We start from the raw sequence: 20,526 nt of genomic DNA, 5'->3' as shown, positions 1-20,526 counted from the left end.
AACAGAGACGTACAAGAAGACGGGAACCAAGTAAGTCTTCAACATAGCGACCCTTTCTCTGTAGGTCAGCCTCCAGTTCTTCCATCGCTGAACCTTTGCATTTCCGGTTTCCAATTTCTCTTCCCAATTTAGCTTGCCATTATCATCCCTCCCAAATTTAACCCCTAGGATCTTAATATGGGTGGAGGCTTTGGCAAACTGTGGCAGATCAAAGCCTGGTTCAGAATCCAATGTCCACAGAGCTTGACTCTTTTCAAGATTGACCAGAGACCCAGAGGCCTCCGAGTAGCTTCTGATTGCCGCCGATAACATCAGCACCTCATGAGGATCAGATATCACCAACGTCACATCATCCGCGTAGGCGACAACAGTCAGAGGCAAGCAGTGGGGGACCGGCACCCCCTGAAAGTCACACTCCTGTAGTGACCTCAAAAACGGGTCTATGGCAAAAACATACAGGAGCGGACTGAGCGGGCAGCCCTGTCTCACCCCTGCCTCAACTCCAAAAGTATCACCCTGCCAACCATTAATCAGAGGAAAGCTCACCGCCTCTCTATACAAAGTCTTCAGCCAATCCACGAATTGTCCCGGAACACCGTACTTTGACAAAGTGGCCCACAGATAATCGTGATCAACCCTGTCAAAGGCTTTAGCCTGGTCCAGACTGACAACATATCTCCCACACCGCAGAACTTTACATCTCTCAAACATCTCCCGTATCGAGATGACTGCTCCAGAGATATTCCGCCCTTTTACTGTGCCAAACTGAGAGCCTGCCAACAATGCCGGGGACAAACAAACTAACCTAGAAAACAGGATCTTTGCCAGAATCTTCCTGTCTACATTCAAGAGGGCAATCGGCCTCCAGTTCTTGATGTCGCTTGGCTCTTTACCTTTAGACAGGAGAATTAACGAAGACACTCTCATGGATGGAGGCATCAGGTGATTTTCTAGACAATTTTTGTAAACATCCACAAGAATTGGAGCCAGGAGGTCTCTGAATTTCTTACAGAATTCTGCTGTTAAACCATCTGGACCTGGTGCCTTCTTCAGATGTAACTTATTAATGGCCTCCTTAACTTCCTGCACCGTTAATTCTGCTGTCAAAGGAGAAAAGTCCAGATCGTTAGTGTCAGGCATTGGAGTTGCCTCCAAGAATTGAGCCATCTTGTCTTTATCCAAAACTTTCCTCTGAAACAAGTCAGTATAATAAGATCTCACGACCCCCAGGATACCCTCCCGAGATTCCTGCAATACACCCTGGGAGTTGGTGAGACCTGTGACCATTTTATTAGCCACCCGCTCCCGGCAATTCTCAAAGGGATCAGGTGCCCCCAAGGTCCCATAATCCCGCTCAAGAACCAGGGAGGTATACCTGCTGTACTGATACTGCCTTATCTCAGATTTCAGCCGGTCAATCCTCTCTTTGTCATCCCCGCCCGCCGAATAGAGTTACTCCAATTCCTTACGCAGTCTTAGGTACTGGCTGTACTTGTTCCTCCCTTTATTAACTGACAGTCTCTTCAAGAGGGATCTGATATCATCCTTGACGTCCTCCCACCAGTCGGCCATGTTGTCATAGAAATCTACCCTCTGTAAATGACCCTGAAAAAGGAAGTGGACACAACTCCGAACATGCATGTCATCCAGGAGGCTGGAGTTTAGCTTCCACAACCCTCTACCGATGTCAGGACGGTTAGTGGCCCCCAGGCAGAAACACAAGGCAAGGTGATCAGAGAAAGGAACGGTTTTCTCACTGATGGCACTGACAACTTCAGTAGGACTCACAAAAGCCAAATCTATCCTACTACTTCTGTTGGAACATGAGTAAGTAAATTTTGGCGTCCGACCTCTTTGCGTAAAAGCGTCAGTCAGTCCGGTCTGCAAAATTATGCTTTTTAAGACTTTGCCATCCCTGGTCACTGTCCTGCCTGAGATACTGTCACCAGATGTCATTATGGCATTAAAGTCACCCGCCATCACCACCGGGAGAGAGGTGAAGAGATATGGCTTCACATTATTGAACAGCTGGATCCTGTCAGTCACTGTCTGAGGCCCATAGATGTTAATAAGCCGGAGCCGTCTACCCTGAACAGTGGCTTCCAGGACCAGACACCTTCCCATAACCACCTCCGTCATTCTATGTAAAGTCACATTATTGGTGTTAAACAGGATAGCGACCCCGGCATAAGGCTCCACAGCCAGTGACCAGAATGACGGACCAGATCTCCATTCCCTCTCAGCCTCTCTCATAAGCCCCAGAGATGTCAATCTTGTTTCCTGTAGGAAAAAGACATCTGCATCAAGGTATCTCAGATGGTCATACACCGCATGTCTCGTCCTCCTCACCTTAATGCTGTTCACATTACTTGATGTAAATTTTAGGGAAAATCCGGCCATAAGAACACAGTATAAGAGGAGCAGAGAAGTAGAACCCGTCATCATAACTCAGAGGTGTTCTGTCCACTACTGGTCTCCATGTCTGACGCTACATTAGAGTCTATAGGTAAGGGTTTCCGCTTTGTAGGCGGAGGGTCCTCTGTTTCCCTCTCACACTCGGCCTCTATTCTTTTCAATTCCTGATCAAAATCTCCATCTGACTCAGATAGAACTTCATATCTGTTAGATACGACCATCACACCAACACCACTGCTGACTTTTTTCTTGGCTTTATGGTCAGCATCATATTGTTCCTCGGGTTTACGGGAGGACGTGTCTTTTTTCCTCCTTTTGGTCTGCTTGCTGTTACTATTATCAGGTAGAGATGGTGATACAGATGTGCAGGCCTCTTGGGGCGGCTGGCCTTGAAGGACAACCTCCATGCTCCCCTGTGCACCCTCTTCACACTGCTGCTCTGGTGTTACATGGTCTGACCCTTGGTGGACCTCTGATCTAGTGAGTATCTCCCCTGACATTAAGGCCTCCTCCTCCTGAGCCTCTGCTCCTACCACCAAATCCTCATCAGGAAAGTCCCTGCAGATGTTATGCCAAGCATCGGGACTGTCCTTGTGAGGGTGGCCGATCTTCCCACACAGGTTACACCTTATATTCTGGCAGTCTGCAGCTACATGGCCGACTTCCCCGCACAGACTGCACTTGACCACAGTACAGGAATTTGCCAGGTGACCCGCTTTGCCACATTTAAAACACTTACGAGGCTGCCCAGGATAGAAGCAAACACCTTTCTCCCGCCCAATGAAGAAGGAGTTGGGTAAGTGGGCAGTGACATTGTTACACTGGCGCAGCTTCACCAGGACCTTCCACCCTCCCGTCCAGATACCATCAACGTCACGATTCTTGGTGAGGTCAGAGACGAGGTCACAATGCCTCCGGAGCCACACCACAATGTCCTGCGGGGGAACAGCCTCATTCCAGAAGATGATATTTACAGTGACTGTATCTGGCCTGGAAATGGGAACAAAGATAAATTTGTTCCATCCATCCGTGTCCCTGAACTTAGGGAAATTAGCCCAGAATCTGTCCAGATCAGGCATGATTTTAAAACTGACATCATATCCCTGTCTGTCTGGAAGATTAATTACTGCAAAGATATTTAATGGCGCAAACCCCATCTGACGGCACAGTAGCTCCCTGACCACAAACCTCCTGTCCGGCAGATCCTCCTTGAGACCTCTATGCTTAAATCGCACCACGTTCCTTCTTTTGAAGGCCTGGCCGGTATAGTTGGTGCCAGAGGTGAAGGACGGAGCACCACGGCTCCAGGCATTACTGTGGGGAACCTGTGGGGTCACACTGGGCTGACTAACAGGGGGAGGGTCCGCTGCAGGGGGACCTGTCACCTCTTGTGCATTAGGTATCAAAGGGGGAAAATCACACACATTATTATCAACCACAATATCTTTATGAGGCAATGTGACATCCACCACAGACTGCGAGCCCCCTCCAGCCTCAGAGCCCCTGGGTAAAGTGGGGTCATCCCCAGCCTGTGCATCAGCATTAGGGCTGTGCTGTGCACCATCAATACACACAATCATACATGCAATGTCCTGCTCTTGTGTTGAGCATTCTGGGACTTGTGGTGCCTCTACTGGATTCTGAGGTACATGTTGCTGCTCAGGCTCAGCTACAGTCTGCTGCTGCTGCAGTATTTGTCCCTCCTGGAAACAGAAACGTGCAGCTTGTAACACAGGTCGTGTCTGCTGCTTCAGGGGTTCATCCTGTACAGTCTCTGACCCTAATCCAGCATCAGAGGTCCTGGACTCCACAACAAAGTCCTGCTTGTGAGAGGTGAACTGCTCCCGGTTTCTGTAGGTCTCTGCCAGGGGCCCCATCCTCTCCAGGATACAGTCTATGTCCCTGACCACATTCGCCAGCTCCACACCCAGTGAGTAAAGTCTCTGGTCACACATAGCATTACTGTCAGGATTAGCAGCCTTCAGTTTATAGATAACATCAATCTCCATTTGCAGCATTTGTCTTTGCTGCTGTAACTCACCCATCTTCTTTACCAGGCCAGGTATCTCCTCTGCCAGCTGCAGCTCGGGTGCACGCGCCGTCTCCTTCTGAGGCTTGGACAATGGCTCTGGGTTTTTGAACACAGAGGTCTCCTTTGGTTTTACCACAGATGACTTTATGGTACCACTGCTGGCTCCGGGCTCCACAGCACTCTTACTGCTGCCACTCGCCTGTGCCCTTGTGCGACCTGAGCGCGCCATGCCGGTCACCGTGTCTTGCTGCTGCAGGTTTTCTTGCAATGTCTGCCTCTCCAGAGATGTCCGTCTCTGCCTGTGTGGAGGAGTGAGCTGCACACCTGAGGCCGGTGATGGGAGCTGCCTCACCTTCTCTGCACCAGGCTGCCTCTGTTTACTGACAGAAGATTCCTTTGGGGAATTACTTGTTTTTGGACTTTGCTGCATTTCTTTACTTACTGACAGTTTCACTTCAGGTTTCTTTGCTGTAACTGCAGCTGCTGTTCCTTCCATAACTTTACTCACATTCACTTTGCTTTTTTCCTTCTTGGAAACAGTGGAGCTTTTTCTTGTTGCTTTGCATTGCTTAACGATGACTCTGGGATTTGTATTCCCATTAGAAGAAGCCTGGAAGTTGTCTCCCAGTGTAGGTCGGGAAGCCTGGGCCTTGCTTGGGGGGCTTCCCCGCCCAGGGTGGCCCCTCCCCGGGCTTGCTCCAGACATCAGGAGAGCTACTCAGACACGTCCTCACAGCTAGGAGGCAGTATTATAGTAGTTATATTCTTGTACATAGGAGCAGTATTATAGTAGGTATATTCTTGTACATAGGAGCAGTATTATAGTAGTTATATTCTTGTACATAGGAGCTGTATTATAGTAGTTATATTCTTGTACATAAGGGCAGTATTGTAGTAGTTATTTTCTTGTACTTAGGAGCAGTATTATAGTAGTTATATTCTTGTACATAGGGGGCAGTATTATAGTAGTTATATTCTTGTACATAGGGGGCAGTATTATAGTAGTTATATTCTTGTACATAGGGGCAGTATTATAGTAGTTATATTCTTGTACATAGGGGGCAGTATTATAGTAGTTATATTCTTGTACATAGGAGCAGTATTATAGTAGGTATATTCTTGTACATAGGAGCAGTATTATAGTAGTTATATTCTTGTACATAGGAGCTGTATTATAGTAGTTATATTCTTGTACATAAGGGCAGTATTATAGTAGTTATTTTCTTGTACTTAGGAGCAGTATTATAGTAGTTATATTCTTGTACATAGGGGGCAGTATTATAGTAGTTATATTCTTGTACATAGGGGCAGTATTATAGTAGTTATATTCTTGTACATAGGGGGCAGTATTATAGTAGTTATATTCTTGTACATAGGGGCAGTATTATAGTAGTTATATTCTTGTACATAGGAGCAGTATTATAGTAGTTATATTCTTGTACATAGGAGCAGTATTATAGTAGTTATATTCTTGTACATAGGAGCTGTATTATAGTAGTTATATTCTTGTACATAAGGGCAGTATTATAGTAGTTATTTTCTTGTACTTAGGAGCAGTATTATAGTAGTTATATTCTTGTACATAGGGGGCAGTATTATAGTAGTTATATTCTTGTACATAGGGGCAGTATTATAGTAGTTATATTCTTGTACATAGGGGGCAGTATTATAGTAGTTATATTCTTGTACATAGGGGCAGTATTATAGTAGTTATATTCTTGTACATAGGAGCAGTATTATAGTAGTTATATTCTTGTACATAGGAGCAGTATTATAGTAGTTATATTCTTGTACATAGGAGCAGTATTATAGTAGTTATATTCTTGTACATAGGGGGCTGTATTATAGTAGTTATATTCTTGTACATATGAGCAGTATTATAGTAGTTATATTCTTGTACATAGGATCAGTATTATAGTAGTTATATTCTTGTACATAGGAAGCAGTATTATAGTAGTTATATTCTTGTACATAGGCAAAGTATTATAGTAGTTATATTTTTGTACATGGGGACAGTATTATAGTAGTTATATTTTGATGCATAGGAGCAGTATTATAGTAGTTATATTCCTCTATATAGGGGCAGTATTATAGTAGTTATATTCTTGTACATATGAGCAGTATTATAGTAGTTATATTCTTGTACATAGGATCAGTATTATAGTAGTTATATTCTTGTACATAGGGAGCAGTATTATAGTAGTTGTATTCTTGTACATAGGGAGCAGTATTATAGTAGTTATATTCTTGTGCATAGGGGCAGTATTATAGTAGTTATATTATTGTACATAGGGGGCAGTATTATAGTAGTTATATTGTATATAGGAGCAGTATTATAGTACTTATATTCTTGTACATAGGAGGCAGTATTATAGTAGTTATATTCTTGTACATAGGGGCAGTATTATAGTAGTTATATTCTTGTACATAGGAGCAGTATTATAGTAGTTATATTCATGTACATAGGGGGCAGTATTATAGTAGTTATATTGTTGTACATAGGAGCAGTATTATAGTAGTTATATTCTTGTACATAGGGGCAGTATTACAGTAGTTATATTCTTGTACATAGGGGGCAGTATTATAGTAGTTATATTCTTGTACATAGGAGCAGTATTATAGTAGTTATATTCTTGTACATGGGGAGCTGTATTATAGTAGTTATATTCTTGTACATAGGACCAGTATTATAGTAGTTATATTCTTGTATATAGGAGCAGTATTATAGTAGTTATATTCTTGTACATAGGGAGCAGTATTATAGTAGTTATATTTTTGTACATGGGGACAGTATTATAGTCGTTATATTTTGATGCATAGGAGCAGTATTATAATAATTATATAACTGTACGTAGAAGCAGTATTATAGTAGTTATATTCCTCGATATAGGGGGCAGTATTATTGTAGTTATATTCTTGTACATAGGGGACAGTATTATAGTAGTTATTTTCTTGTACTTAGGAGCAGTATTATAGTAGTTATATTCTTGTACATATGGGGCAGTATTATAGTAGTTATATTCTTGTACATAGGGGCAGTATTATAGTAGTTATATTCTTGTACATAGGGGGCAGTATTATAGTAGTTATATTCTTGTACATATGAGCAGTATTATAGTAGTTATATTCTTGTACATAGGATCAGTATTATAGTAGCTATATTCTTGTACATAGGGAGCAGTATTATGGTAGTTATATTCTTGTACATAGGCAAAGTATTATAGTAGTTATATTTTTGTACATGGGGACAGTATTATAGTAGTTATATTTTGATGCATAGGAGCAGTATTATAGTAGTTATATTTTGATGCATAGGAGCAGTATTATAGTAGTTATATTCTTGTACATATGAGCAGTATTATAGTAGTTATATTCTTGTACATAGGATCAGTATTATAGTAGTTATATTCTTGCACATAGGGAGCAGTATTATAGTAGTTATATTCTTTTACATAGGCAAAGTATTATAGTAGTTATATTCTTGTACATAGGCAAAGTATTATAGTAGTTATATTTTTGTACATGGGGACAGTATTATAGTAGTTATATTTTGATGCATAGGAGCAGTATTATAGTAGTTATATTTTGATGCATAGGAGCAGTATTATAGTAGTTATATTCTTGTACATATGAGCAGTATTATAGTAGTTATATTCTTGTACATAGGATCAGTATTATAGTAGTTATATTCTTGCACATAGGGAGCAGTATTATAGTAGTTATATTCTTTTACATAGGCAAAGTATTATAGTAGTTATATTCTTGTACGTAGGGAGCAGTATTATAGTAGTTATATTTTTGTACATGGGGACAGTATTATAGTCGTTATATTTTGATGCATAGGAGCAGTATTATAGTAACTATATTCCTGTACATAGAAGCGATATTATTGTAGTTATATTCCTCTATATAGGGGGCAGTGTTATTGTAGTGATATTCTTGTACATGGGAGTAGTATTATAGTAGATATATTCTTGTACATAGGATCAGTATTATAGTAGTTATATTCTTGTACATAGGATCAGTATTATAGTAGTTATATTCTTGTACATAGGGAGCAGTATTATAGTAGTTATATTCTTGTACATAGGGGCAGTATTATAGTAGTTATATTCTTGTACATAGGGAGCAGTATTATAGTAGTTATATTCTTGTACATAGGAGCAGTATTATAGTAGTTATATTCATGTACATAGGGGGCAGTATTATAGTAGTTATATTGTTGTACATAGGAGCAGTATTATAGTAGTTATATTCTTGTACATAGGGGCAGTATTACAGTAGTTATATTCTTGTACATAGGAGCAGTATTATAGTAGTTATACTCTTGTACATAGGAGCAGTATTATAGTAGTTATATTCTTGTACATGGGGAGCAGTATTATAGTAGTTATATTCTTGTACATAGGGGGCAGTATTATAGTAGTTATATTCTTGTACATAGGGGGCAGTATTATAGTAGTTATATTCTTGTACATAGGACCAGTATTATAGTAGTTATATTCTTGTATATAGGAGCAGTATTATAGTAGTTATATTCTTGTACATAGGGAGCAGTATTATAGTAGTTATATTTTTGTACATGGGGACAGTATTAGTCGTTATATTTTGATGCATAGGAGCAGTATTATAATAATTATATAACTGTACGTAGAAGCAGTATTACAGTAGTTATATTCCTCTATATAGGGGGCAGTATTATTGTAGTTATATTCTTGTACATAGGGGACAGTATTATAGTAGTTATTTTCTTGTACTTAGGAGTAGTATTATAGTAGTTATATTCTTGTACATATGGGGCAGTATTATAGTAGTTATATTCTTGTACATAGGGGCAGTATTATAGTAGTTATATTCTTGTACATAGGGGGCAGTATTATAGTAGTTATATTCTTGTACATATGAGCAGTATTATAGTAGTTATATTCCTCTATATAGGGGGCAGTATTATTGTAGTTATATTCTTGTACATAGGGGACAGTATTATAGTAGTTATTTTCTTGTACTTAGGAGTAGTATTATAGTAGTTATATTCTTGTACATATGGGGCAGTATTATAGTAGTTATATTCTTGTACATAGGGGCAGTATTATAGTAGTTATATTCTTGTACATAGGGGGCAGTATTATAGTAGTTATATTCTTGTACATATGAGCAGTATTATAGTAGTTATATTCTTGTACATAGGATCAGTATTATAGTAGCTATATTCTTGTACATAGGGAGCAGTATTATGGTAGTTATATTCTTGTACATAGGCAAAGTATTATAGTAGTTATATTTTTGTACATGGGGACAGTATTATAGTAGTTATATTTTGATGCATAGGAGCAGTATTATAGTAGTTATATTTTGATGCATAGGAGCAGTATTATAGTAGTTATATTCTTGTACATATGAGCAGTATTATAGTAGTTATATTCTTGTACATAGGATCAGTATTATAGTAGTTATATTCTTGCACATAGGGAGCAGTATTATAGTAGTTATATTCTTTTACATAGGCAAAGTATTATAGTAGTTATATTCTTGTACATAGGGAGCAGTATTATAGTAGTTATATTTTTGTACATGGGGACAGTATTATAGTCGTTATATTTTGATGCATAGGAGCAGTATTATAGTAACTATATTCCTGTACATAGAAGCGGTATTATTGTAGTAATATTCCTCTATATAGGGGGCAGTGTTATTGTAGTTATATTCTTGTACATGGGAGTAGTATTATAGTAGATATATTCTTGTATATAGGAGCAGTATTATAGTAGTTATATTCTTGTACATAGGAGCAGTATTATAATAGTTATATTCTTGTACATAGGGGCAGTATTATAGTAGTTATATTCTTGTACATAGGGGCAGTATTATAGTAGTTATATTCTTGTGCACAGGGGGCAGTATTATAGTAGTTATATTCTTGTATATTGGGCAGTATTCTAGTAGTTATATTCTTGTATATTGGGCAGTATTCTAGTAGTTGTATTCTTGAACATAGGGGGCAGTATTATAGTAAATAAAACAGGTGTATAGCCAGCTCATCTAGGGGACAGGTGCAAGGATATGACGCGGCATGGTGGACAGTGGGTAAAGAAACAGGATTAATCCATCAATAAAATCAAAATATAACTACCATAATACTACCCATATGTACAAGAATATGACTACTATAATACTACCTCCTATGTACAAGAATATATCTATTATAGTACTGCCCCTATGTATATCTACTGTGAGTAGTCTGTGTTGCCTAAACATGATGCCATGGCCTGCAGCGTCTCCTGACTTGCCCACCACTGAGCACATCTGGGACGTCATTGGTCGGCAATTGCACAGGGAGCTGCCAGCAGTGGATCTTGATGATTTGTCCAAGTGTATTCATAACCTTCCTCAAACAACCATTAAAACCTCACTGATAGCAGCCAAGGCTGTAAGTGCGGGAATTTCTGCTCAAGGAGCTCATACTCCAGACTGCATAAATCGAGATGTTTTGAACATTGTTTCCATTTTTTTCATTATTTGCAGATCATTAACATGTCTATCCATCCTGTGATTTTCATAATTCCATGACTTCTCCTTCTTCGTGTTGCAATTTCAGTGTGCAGAGTGAGTTGTATACCTATTAAAGGTAGCAGAGTGCTCGACATCTTGGGTACTTTACATCAAGGACTTGTCAAGTCATGATCTGTATAATATATGCAATAAAAAAAGTTTTAAAAACTTTATTCCCCAAAGGAATCCCACATATAATATACCTTAATTGTTTCCCCTCACCATTGACTATCCTGTTAATGGTGTAAGAATGATGTCATGCTCTTTCCTTGGACTGCCTTAAGTGCTGTTCAATTACGTTAGTGTCTATAAGACATATTTTCATGATACATTAAGAGCAGTGTTATTGAATTGTGCAAAATGAACCATGGAATTAATCTAATTTGGCTGAATCAGCAGGCTCATGGGCATAGAAGCAGCAAAAGAGGCAAGCAACGTACGTCAGGTTGTCTGGAAGTGGGGACACCGTGCAAGCCGGCCTTATTGTAGATCCATATGAAGAGCCACTGATTGGGCCATTCACGTTACCATCATTTTTCATTGGGAAATGTCATCAGACTGGTAGGACCGATAAACTCTATTACAATGAGAAACATTTTCGACGCATTTTTACCTTTTCGTAAGCATGTAAAACATTTTGGATTCCAACAAACAAAAATTTCGGAAGTCACTTATGGTCTTTTAATTTTGGTTATTACCTAATTGCATGAAGAATATTATCCATTAGCCCTCCCCCGGTATTACTATTCTCCCACCTCCCTTTGTGTTGGAGCCTTCTCTTGGGATAAGAGCACTTGTCTTGGTGGTCTCACTCATCACACGGGCCCGGACAACTGTGGTCCCAGATGAAGACACAGTGCAGTTGCCGGAGTGGTTGTCAATCCTGACGCTCTCCATAAACATTCCCAGACTGTGCATTCCTTGGCTATTTTTACCCGTCCTGTCTTATGACACTTTTTCATTTCTTTCATACTTATCAGATTCTTGTAAACCTATTAAGGCATCCAAGAATAACCATAGACAATCATATTGTCACATTCTCATTGCCGCGCTCCGACGATGTAGGCTAATAGGAATGTCCACCAGTCTGGTCTTCCCGGTGGCATGGGCAGAGTAAGAGGCTGAAAATCAGGGAGCTCTTTATTACTTTGCTAAACAAAGTGGCGGTGCCAAATCTGACTACAGGAGCTTATTTTGACCTAATGGCAGCCATTAAAGATATACTTTTGAAATATACGCACTTCCCATTCCATGGCGTGATATTACTTCATGGAGCAGGTTCAGGTATATGGAGCTACTCCGATCACTACTGCCACGTAAATGCCTCTGTCAATCCTGACATTGACATTCAAATGGCATGATCCCAGTGGGGCAAGGCAATAGCGGGATGCTGATAGGTTGCTGAAGGCCCCCGTCACCAACGTCTTAAAAGGATGCCATGAGAGGTGGTGATTTCTCCTTCAATGGAAGTCTCCAAACAGAGGCTGGACAGACATCTGTCTGAGATGGTTTAGTAAATCCTGCATTGAGCAGAGTGTTGGACCAGATGACCTTGGAGGTCCCTTCCAACTCTAACATTCTATGTGTTGGCAGCGGATCATTCAGGATACTCTCAAAGCGTGTTGACAACAGAACAAAGCTTTAATTAACTATAAACAGGTACAGATATGATATCATTGGTGGGTAGCAGATCTTCTTCTCCTTCCAACTTTAAGTAGGATGGATCCATTGGTGTTGACGCACCTTTGGCTTCTGACAGTCCAAATTGATTCAGGGTTGCGGAAATTTTAGAACTTTGATTGAGAAGAAAACTCCCATCTTCCTCTCTCTGGATTTGGATTCCCAAATAATACGTCACATTTCCAAGGTCCTTAGTCTCAAAGTGCTGGTTGAGAATTTCACCTAGCTTTGTAATTTCCTTTTCATCTCGATGAGACATGATTACTTCGTCTATATATAGGAGAACATACATCCACTCCTTTGCTACAATTTTCGTATACAAACATGGATCAGCTTGAGACCCTTTAAATCCTTCATCCATCAAAACTTTGTTCATTTTTGAGTTCCATGCTATTGCTGACTGCTTAAGTCCATAGAGAGATTTTTGCATTCTACAAACAAGGTGCTCTTCACCCTTTTTAATATATCCCTCGGGTTGGCTCATGTACAACTCTTCTTCACTATCACCATATAGGAAGGCTGTTTTGATGTCAAAATGTCTCACTGTCATCTCTTGAACTGAAGCTACGGACATTAAAGTTCTGAATGTGGTTTGCTTCGCAACTGGAGAATATGTAGCATCATAATATTCACCATACTTTTGCGAGTACCCTTTTGCGACCAATCTTGCCTTAAACCGGTGAACTTTACCTTCTGAGTCATATTTGTTTTTGAAGACCCACTTACATCCGATAGCTCTTTTTTCTTGTGGTAGCTCCATAAACTCCCATGTCTGGAGTTGGTGAAGGGACGCCATCTCTTCATTAGCGGCATTTATCTACTTCTGCTTCTCGTGGACAGGCAGTTTTTGCATCTCTTGCCATGACTGTGGCTCTGGCTCAGGAAGTGTTCTGGCCACATAAGAAAGGCGTCTAGCTGGGATTCCTTTGTTTGGTCTTTCTAATCTCCTGACTGGAGGTTGACTTGGTTCTTTTGTTTCTTCCTTGCTGGCTTCAGAGCTTATCCAGACTTCAGTGTTTTTTTTTCAGTGTTTGCTTTTAGTGAGTGAGATTCTTGTTCTTGTTTCTTGGCTTGAATGACTGGTGTAACTTCATAGAATTTGAGTGAAACTGAGTTTTCATCAATCACTACATCTCGCTGATTGTTACTGTGTTGGTCTCTGGGTGCAGATTCTGTATCCCTTTTGAGTTTCGCTATACCCACCAGAACTCCTTGCTTTGCATGTGATTTCCACTTGGAACGTTTTTCTTTGGGAACATATACAAACGTTTTGCTTCCAAATATCCTTAGGTGCTTCTGGTTAGGCTTCTCACAGTTCCATAGCTCATATGGAGTTTTATTTGCGGCTTTACCTGGCAGTCTGTTTTGAAGATAGCAAGCTGTTGTGATGGCTTCTCCTCAATACGTTGTAGGTAGATTCGCATCAAACAACATACTTCTTCCACTTTCACAGAGAGTGCGGTTCTTTCTCTCTGCAATGCCATTCTGTTCTGGGTTGTATGGTAGTCTGGAACACGATTCCATTCTTTTTCAAAATGGTTTGCACCTTACCACTTGTATATTCAGTCCCATTATCTGCACACAGGGCTTTTGGCATTCTTTCAAATTTGTTAAATACTACGGCAAGATATTCTTCAAGTTTCTGTGGAACTTCATCCTTACTGTGAAGCAGGTAGGCGACTGTATATCTGGAGTAGTCATCAATAAATGTGAGAAAATATCTCTTCTTGCTTGGAGTTTGAACACTCATTGGACCGCAAACATGTATCAAATCCAGTGGCTGTGCAGATCTAGTGGTGCTTACTTTAGGAAAGGATTTTCTGGACATTTTCCCTTTAAGACAGCTAGTGCACTTCATCATTTGACTACATTGCTTGATGATTTCCACACCATTTGCAAGTTGACCTAGCTTCCCTATTGCTTCTGGGTCTCAGTGCCCAGGACATCTGTGCCATATATGGATACAGTTCCTATGCATATCTTGTCTAGCACTGTACACTCTTTCTTTACATTTTAGCTGATAAAGTTCATTTTGGATTTTTCCATCTGCAAGAGTGTGACCCTTCTTTGATATAATGCAGCTGTTATCTTTAAAAGTAACTACATTCCCTTTTTGCGTAAGCTTCTTTACTGACAGAAAATTGCTTTCAAGACTGGGAAAATAGAGAACATCCTTTACTGAGATCTTTCCTCAGCTTTGTGCTGAGGAAACTGGACAGTGGAGGTAGCCGTCTCCTACTCCTTCTGAAGTCATATATTGACCATTAGCTAAGATGACCTTTTCTGACTTGCTTTCATCAAGGTCAGTGAAGAAATCCTTGTTATTCGTTATATGGCTGCTAGCACCAGAGTTTATACACCACATATGCTTTGCAGATGAGCCTGTACTGGTATTAAATGCAGTTTCAACACATGCAAATTTTTCCTCTATAGCTGTTTTCACCTTTTGATCACTGTTCTGCTTTTTAAGCTGACTCATTCTTGCTTTCCAAATTCTGCAGTCTGCTTTAAGGTGGCTGGGCTTTCTACAGACAAAACATTCATGAGTTTCCCTTAGATTGCTCTTATTTTTAGGAAAGTCCTGTGTCTTTAATGCTGTTTCTGCTCTAGATTCATTACTGCTCCTTACATTGTGTGTTTTTCGCTTGCATTCATCTACAAGCTTGCCTTATTCTAGTGTGAGCTCATCATCTGACCGTGCATCTAGTGCAGTAACAAGTGTGCCATAACTTTCTGGAAATTTCTTCTCCAATGCCCCTGAGACGCTCCACAATCTCTAGGGTGTTTCTTATATAGTCCTGCATATTCTGCCCATCACTTAGCTTAGACTGATACAGTTTTCTCATGAGATAAAGCTTATTGCTGAGATTTGATCTTTCATGCACTTTCTGTAATTCATCTCACATCTCTTTTGCAGTTGCACATTTGCATATATGCACAATCTGATCATCATCTACACTGAGGGAGATAGTGCTTTGTGCTTTCTGATCCTTCTCTAGCCAATCATCTGGTAATGGATTAGGCACTTGTTTTGCGTATATTTCCACGTACCTTCTCCTATGAGCAGCATTTTCACCTTAAATTTTAAAGATTGATAATTGTGATTGGTGAAACTTTGCACTGAGATCCCTGCTTGTGGACATCTTCTCTGTTGCTCTGTGCTGCTTTTGCTTTGGACTGCTGTTGCTGTATTACTCTTCTGTGTCACTCCTGGGGTTCTGTGTACAGATATGATAGGCTTTGTGGAATCAGGAATATACATATCTTAAGTGTCTCTGGGCAGCATCAGCAGGCTGCTTCTCCTCTCATGCACAGACACAGGAAACTGAACACAGTCACATGGTCTTCTCTGTGTGTGAGCCTCTGGGAGTTTTTTTTTTTTTTTAACTTTATAGACAATACACAAACCTAGCAATAGAACATTTACATACACAGAAATGGAGTTGTTGCATTAAACATATTCCTACTCTATGGTTCTATCTTTGTGCTTCTATGAAGCTCAGCCAAAGGCCAGGCTTCATAAAAGACCATAATCTTCAGTATGATCGCAGGTTGATGTCCACTAGTGGAACTAAAAAATAAAGTGTAAAGTAAAAAAAAAATAGTTTAAAACAGTAAAACAATTACAAATTAAAATAGAAAAAAATTGAATCACCCTTCTTTTCTTAATTTAAAAATAAATTTTAAAAAATAATCATAAAAACAAAACCCCCCAAAAAAACAATTACAGAAGAGTTTTTATTTCACCATTTCACTTTTCAACCACAGTACATCATATGGTAAAGTGAATGATGTCAACTACAGCTCATCCCATAAAATACAAGCCGTCACATAGTGGCGAAAAATTAAAAGACATGGCTCTTGGAAATGAAGGGCGGGAGAGATTGCAAAAAAACAACAAAAATTAACTGCATCCTCAAGAGGTTATTAATCAGGAGAAAATCCAAATATGATATTAACTTGTCACTTCCTATAAGGACGGGGGGGGGACTAGAGAAGGATATTGTGTCTTGTGTTTGTGGCTGGCCTATTTCTCAAGGCTTTCATGTGATGGCTCAGTTACCCCACTTGAAGAACGATCCAAATTGCTCATCCGTCAAGACCTGTGTCTACTGAAAAAAATACTTCTAGGCAAACCTGGACCGATGAGAAGGACCATTGGGCTTGGGAGTGGCTATTATATCCTAGCCAAATATGACAAGTCAAGACACATAGACCCCGACTGGCAATTTGTACATCAGTCTTGACGGAGGATCCACTGGACTAAGGTGCGACAAAAAAGACTGCGCTTCTTAATAAACTTGGTGCATCTTTCAGCATAAGGCTATGTGCCCACGATGCAGAAATGAAGCAGAAAATTTCTGCAGCGTTTCTGCATCTCCCTTGCCAGAAAAAAACGCATGCAGATTGTGCATGCGTTTTTCCTGCAGAATACACGCGTATTCACATGCGTATCCACATGCGTTTATGCATGCATTTACGCATGCGGACTACAAGCACTTTCCAGGCGATTAGCATCACTTGGAAAGTGCTTGACAACTAGGTCACACTGTATAAATCCATGCAAACAGCATGGATTTATATAGTGTGACCATAAAAAATAAAGCTATACTTACCGATCCCCCGCCACGTGTGCTGCCGCGTGTGTTGTCGCGCTCCTTCCGGGTTGCCGGCATATCGCGAGACAGCCTGCGGTCACATGACCGCGACATCATCTCAGGTCCTGGAAGATAAGCGCTGCCGGCCGTCCCGCGAGAAGGTAAATATAAACTTTATTTATTATTTTATTCTTTTTTTCACAGGTACAATGGTACCCGGGTCTGGATGAGAGTCTTCTCTCCTCCAGAACTGGGTACCATCCGCACATTGAAACGCATATAATCCGCGTGTACAAATGTACAGACGCGGATTATATGCGTCTCAATGCAAGTCAACGGCGGCAATTCCGCTGCGCTTCCGCAAAATGAACATGCTGCGGATTTTTGAGCGCAGCATAACGCTGCGGAAAAAAACGCAGCATGGGCATTGACAGTGCGGCTTGTCATTGGGGACCATGGGGGGCGGATTACCAAGTGCTTTTGATGCGTTTCCGCTGCGGAAATTCCGCAGCGGAAACGCATGAAAAACGCATCGTGGGCACGCAGCCTAAGGCTATGTTCACACATTGCTTTTTTGCTTCGTTTTTGGTGCACATTATATGTGCCATTTGTCTACAGTACAAGTTTAAAAAAGTTAGTTTCATTCACCCAAAAAAGCAGCGAAGAAAATGCAGCAAAAACGCATGGTTGCATTTTTTTGCAGCGTTTTTGCACTTTTTCATTGCTTTCTATTGTGAAAAAATGCTGCAAAAAATGCTGGAAGAGTTGATATGCTTCAGTTTTCAAAAAAGCAGCAGTTTTCCAATTCAGTCAGGAAAATAAGCAATCTTGTGCATGAGATTTCTGAAATCTCCTAGCTTTTCCTGGTACTGTAAAAAAGCAGCTTTTAATTTGCATTAAAAAGCATCAAAAAAACTGCAAAAATGCAATGTGTGAACATACCCTAAGAAATGGTCCAGTTGCTAAATTTTTAGGCAACTACAAGTTGTGGAAAAATTTTACAACATTTCAAACTATTTTACACCAAAATTCTGGTGTTTGATGAATCGGGACCATAGTCTTAAAGTGCCAATACACCTAAAACCGCAATTGGGAAGGCATCAATCTCTCCCAAGTCTTCCATAGATGTGTTTTAAATGGGAAGAGCAGAGAAATTCACTGCCTGTCACTTCTGAGGTCTTATCTCTCAGAGAAACAAAAGGATGGGGCTTTGTATCAATATCCACTATGTTTTTAATATTAATAGGGAGCTTCTAGCTTTCCACCCAGCAGATGAGGAGTTAGCAAGTCCATATTTACATGGTCCAACGGCCCCACTAAAATCAGTGGGCTTGGCCAATTTTAATCTAAGGTGTGTAGGGGCCTTTACAATCTACAGGTATTAGGGTGTAGATAGCTGATGTCTCGTAATAGTTGTCAGCTGTAGACATCATGTGGAGGCGGTGTGGGAATGCTAGTTAATGGTATGTGCCCTCTGAGTGTGCTGATTTTTTTTGAGTGGATATAGAGTAGAAAGGAGAAAGATTTGAGGACTTATGAGGAGGATTTGGAGAGTTTTCTACTGTATTTGTATAATAGTCCACAAAGTCACAAAGTAACCAAAGGTAACATTTAAGCAACTAAAGGACTCTCTCACATTAGCTAATGTTAATGTGTATGAGTCCTCCATCAGGAGGACACACAATGGTGTGTATGACAAGATTGCAAGGAGAAAGCCACTGCTCCCCAGAAAGAACATTGCTGCACATCTGCAGTTTGCTAAAGATCTACGGGACAAAACAGAAGGATATTGAAGTAATGTTTAGTGGACAGATAAGACCAAAATAAGAGTTCTTTGGTTTAATTGAAAAGCATTATGTTTAGAAAAAGAAAAAACCCTTCATTACAGAGTAAAACCCAGGGGCGGACATATCATTGGTGCAACCTGTGCAGCTGCCCAATAGGTAAGGGGACCCATTTCTACTTCCAAAGCAGGTGCAATTTTGCTTTTTTTAAGAGCTCTTGGGCTGCAAAGGGCCCATGTATTGATCTTGAACAGGGGCCCTTTTTTGTCCGTGTCCGTCAGTGGTAAAAACCTTATATCATCTGTGAAACACAGTGCTAATAGTATCATGGTTTGGGCTGTTTTGCTGCATTTGGACCAGCTGTGATCATTGATGAAACAATGAATTCTGAATTTTATCAGCAAATTCTAAAGTAAAATATCAGGACGCCTGTCCATGAGCTGACTCTCAGGAGAACGTGGATCAGACAGCAAGACGATGACCCAAAGTCATTCTATAAAAGAATGGATAAAGAAGAATAAAGATAATGTTTTGGAATATCCAAGTGGCAGTCCTGACTTTAATCCTATAGAAATATTGTGGAAGAACCTGAAACGAGGAGATGATAGGAGAAAACAACCAACATAACAGAGGTGAAGCTGTTTTGTAGGGAGAAACAAGCTAAAATTCCTCCAAGCCGATGTGAAGGACTAATCAACAATTATTGGAAATGTTTAGACTGCTGCACAAGTGGTCACACCAGATACTGAAAGCAGAGGTTCACATACTTTTACCACTCACAGACATGGGATATTGGTGCATTTTCCTCAATAAAAAAATTAACAAAGTCTGATAATTTTGACTAGTTTGTTACATTTACTTTTCTTTATTTACTTTTAGAACTTGTGTGACCAGTTGATGTAGTTTTAGGTAAAATTTATGTAGGAATATAGTGTACAATACAAAATTATATTGTGGTACCGTGTTATCCAGAAAAATCTATGTAAATACTTTTATGCCCAAAAATGACAAAAGTATTCTCGGAGTGATACCTTTATTGGCTAACCAGAAAATTACATACAGTATGCAAGCTTTCAGAGCACTGAGGCTCCTTCGTCAGGTGGGTGTCACGGGTGTGTCAGATACAACAGACAGTCGCTCTGCATCTGGCTGCGGAAGGTCTCTGCGTTTGGCATTGCAGACGCCTTCTTAATCCTTCTGACTTTTGGACCCAACTGCAACCTCCCTCCTGCTCTGACTGACATACCCTGGTCTGGGTGTTTATAACCGCTCAGTCGCCGGTGATATTCACTTTTTCCTTTGTGAAGGCTTGGAGCTTTAGCAGTCGGCTTTATCCTCTCTGTTGCCATTGGAGGACGTTTGGTGTAATCTCTCTGGAGTCTGCTCATGCTAAGTTTCTCCCCCTTTGTTTGTCTCCCTTGTTGTCTTTAGTTTATAGTGGGGACTGACCAGTGCTCACCCCCCCCCC

At 40.3% G+C, this 20,526-nt stretch overlaps 2 protein-coding genes across 2 annotated transcripts in view; one reads left to right on the top strand and one right to left on the bottom strand.

Annotated features, from left to right (window-relative positions):
* FKBP1B (FKBP prolyl isomerase 1B) overlaps positions 1–20,526 on the top strand; it is an 84,484-nt gene that overhangs the window by 49,235 nt on the left and 14,723 nt on the right. The gene's annotated exons all lie outside the window — the stretch shown is intronic.
* Positions 2,431–4,676, bottom strand: LOC141257829 (uncharacterized). The gene has a single exon (XM_073672843.1). The coding sequence runs from the start codon at positions 4,674–4,676 to the stop codon at positions 2,442–2,444; it is 2,235 nt and encodes a 744-aa protein (XP_073528944.1). The 3' UTR covers positions 2,431–2,441.

The sequence above is a fragment of the Phyllobates terribilis genome, unplaced genomic scaffold (genome assembly GCF_046119375.1).
Source record: "Phyllobates terribilis strain yellow unplaced genomic scaffold, ASM4611937v1 Scaffold_3__8_contigs__length_932513732, whole genome shotgun sequence".
NCBI lineage: Eukaryota > Metazoa > Chordata > Amphibia > Anura > Dendrobatidae > Phyllobates > Phyllobates terribilis.
Note: the sequence above shows the minus strand (reverse complement) of the source record. Positions and strands in the feature narration are given on the sequence as shown.

Excerpts from the sequence above, each read along its gene's own strand:
- LOC141257829 (XM_073672843.1), bottom strand. The coding sequence starts at position 4,676 with ATGGCGCGCTCAGGTCGCACAAGGGCACAGGCGAGTGGCAGCAGTAAG.